This window comes from Neopelma chrysocephalum, unplaced genomic scaffold (assembly GCF_003984885.1).
Source record: "Neopelma chrysocephalum unplaced genomic scaffold, ASM398488v2 Primary Assembly neopelma1_136, whole genome shotgun sequence".
In the NCBI taxonomy this organism is placed as follows: domain Eukaryota; kingdom Metazoa; phylum Chordata; class Aves; order Passeriformes; family Pipridae; genus Neopelma; species Neopelma chrysocephalum.
In genome coordinates this window covers 40,437-42,964 of record NW_020897798.1, presented here as the reverse complement: position 1 = coordinate 42,964, position 2,528 = coordinate 40,437, and the positions used below count along the sequence as shown (strand labels likewise).

Here is a 2,528-nt window from a genome sequence, read left to right as displayed (position 1 = left end):
CCTTGGGATGAGTTCCCATGGCAGGACAGGCCCTGGATTTCCAGGAACATCCTGGGAAGAGCCCATCCCACCCCCAGCTCCTCCTCGGGGAGCACTTCCAGCAGCTCAGCAAGAGAAAGGCTCGGCCTGGTGGGGTTTAAATCATTTATATCATTCTTTATATCATCGTTAAGAGTAGCAGGTATTGATGTACAATGCATCTGTCATCTTATTGTGCTTCCTATGAAAATGTGTGTACATAGTACAGATACCGGAGAGAATTCCACACTTTTATACACTTTGAAGGCATTCAGAGATCAGAAAAAAAAGAGAAAAAAAACAATAAAATGGCACAAGAACAAGGCCTAAACGCTACTTGGATGGGTATCTACACTGGCATGATGCATATAGAGGTATATATATATATATGTACACATATATATATAGTCATATATATTATATATAAGAAATATAAAATGCGGATGGCGTAATAACAAAAAGAGTGTCTTCTTCAACAAGGTGTTGAGCCTCGAGGTCAAATCCCAGCCCCATCTTTAACAGCTCCAAGGGGGGAAGAAAGAGGGAGGGAGGGAGGAAGAAAGCAAATAAATAAACGAAACGCCAGGAAAAATCCATAAGAAAATTTATGGATGTGGCCGACCCGTCGTCTTTGGGCGCAAAAGGGCTGAACCCCCCCCTCCCCAGTTCCTAATTTTGGTCAGGAAGCAAATGATAGGAATTTAAAAAAATGGCAGGAATTAAAAAAATGGCAGGAATAAAAAAAATGGCAGGAATAAAAAAACCCCAAAGCTGCAGCTGGGAAATAAAAAAAATCACTGAACAGACTTATTGCAAAAGCTCTTAAAGATTTAAGTAGCACTTGGGCCCCTGGGGGGGGGCTCTGGCCTGGTCTGGGGGGCTGAGGGGGGGTCAAGTGAAGACCCCAGAGCGAAGTGAGGGAGCTGGAGGGGGGGGGGGAGACCCCCACAGACCCCCAAACCCCCCCCAGGGAGGGGCACGAGGCCACAGACACCCCAAAAATCCCCAAAAATGGGGGGGCTCAGGGGGTGGGAGCTGCTCCTGGGACCAGCCTGTGAGCCCTGGTGGTGTTTGGGGCTCCGGTGCCCACCCGGCCTGGGCGGTGCCAAGGGGGTGTCCCTCTAAACAGGGGTCCCTTCCCCCTTTCTCCCTGGGCAGGGCTGGTTTTGGGGGGGCTGCCTGGGGTGCCCTGGGAGCAGGGAGGGCTGGTGGGATGGGGTTGGCACTGCCCAGAACCCGGGGGAAAGGGGCAGGGTGGGCTCAGCATCGCCCGGGCTGGGGGTCTGCAGAGCCACGGGGGCATCCCCAAATCCCCCCCGCTGCCCCCCCAGGGGCTGATCCCGGGGTGGGTGCCAAGGAAGATGTTCTGGAGAGGGGCAGCTCCTGCTTCCTGGTGCACATGGAGCACCCGGGTGAGGGTGGGCACCGGTCCTGGGGGTCTGCAGAGCCACAGGGGCACCTCCCGAGTCCCCCCCGGTGCCCCCAGGGGCTGATCCTGGGGTTGGTGCCAAGGAAGATGTTCTGGAGAGGGGCAGCTGCTGCGTCCTGGTGCTCGTGGAGCGCCCGGGTGAGGGTGGGCACCGGTCCTGGGGGACACTGAGGCTCTCCAGGGACCCCCAACCAAGCCCTGGGACCCCTCCACAACCCCCCCTGGCACGGGGGGGTCCGAGGTGTCAGGAGCAGGGTGGGCACGGGGGGTCCAAGGTGTCAGGAGCAGGGTGGGCATGGAGACGCTGGCGGACAGACGGACAGGGCTGCGGATGGACCCGGCGGCCCAACGGCCGCTTCTGCTTCTTCATCTTCTTCTTCTTCTTCTTCTTCTTCTTCTTCTTCTTCTTCTTCTTCTTCTTCTTCTTCTTCTTCTTGGCTTCTGGGTTCGGAGTTAAAAAGGCCGAGGGGGAGCTCGGGGAAGGGGAGAGGGTAAAGGTGGAGCCGGGGCTGGCCCTGCCCCGACCCCTGTGCGTGTGTTGAGTCGTCCCTCGAGTCTCTGAGCGCGGGGGCATCGCCCCGACCCCGCCGCGCCCGCGGGGCCGTCGCTCGTGTCCGTGTGTCCCTCGGGTGCCGAGGAGGGAGCGAGGAGGGGCCCCCCCGGGGCCGTGTCCCTCCCCTCCCGGAGGGAAGGGGCAGCTCCCGCGCGGGGCTTTGGTAGCTGGGGTTGTACATCCAGTGCCGTCGGGTTAGCAGGTGAAGTCCTCGAAGGTGCCCCGGGCAGGGTGGTGAGGTAGGATGTTGGCTGCGTACGTCATCCCTGCGGGGTGGCCCCGTATGCTCTCGCAGGGGTTCTGGGGGGGAACGGGGTGTTGGGGTCATTGGTTTCGCCCAAAGCCCCACAGAGAGAGAGTCCTGGATCCCCACAGCATCTAGGACTGGGCCCTCTGCTCCTTCCCCAAGTGCTCCCCAAGCTGGGGCCTCCCGTCCCATGGCACCTCCTGGGCAGCCCCGAAAGAGTGACCCCACACCCTGCAGCCCCGAAACAGTGACCCCACAGCCCCAAAACAGTGACCCCACAG

The 2,528-nt window shown here is 58.8% G+C and overlaps 1 protein-coding gene across 3 annotated transcripts in view; it reads right to left on the bottom strand.

Moving 5' to 3' along the window:
* Window positions 1-2,028: 2,028 nt before the first annotated feature.
* Window positions 2,029-2,528, bottom strand: part of ASIC1 (acid sensing ion channel subunit 1) — a 23,475-nt gene continuing 22,975 nt past the window's right edge. For all 3 annotated transcript variants that reach the window (XM_027699059.1, XM_027699058.1, XM_027699057.1), the window contains one exon: window positions 2,029-2,300. In XM_027699059.1, the coding sequence (XP_027554860.1) occupies window positions 2,196-2,300 (105 nt within the window). In that variant the 3' untranslated portion in view covers window positions 2,029-2,195. The remainder of the gene's footprint in view (window positions 2,301-2,528) is intronic.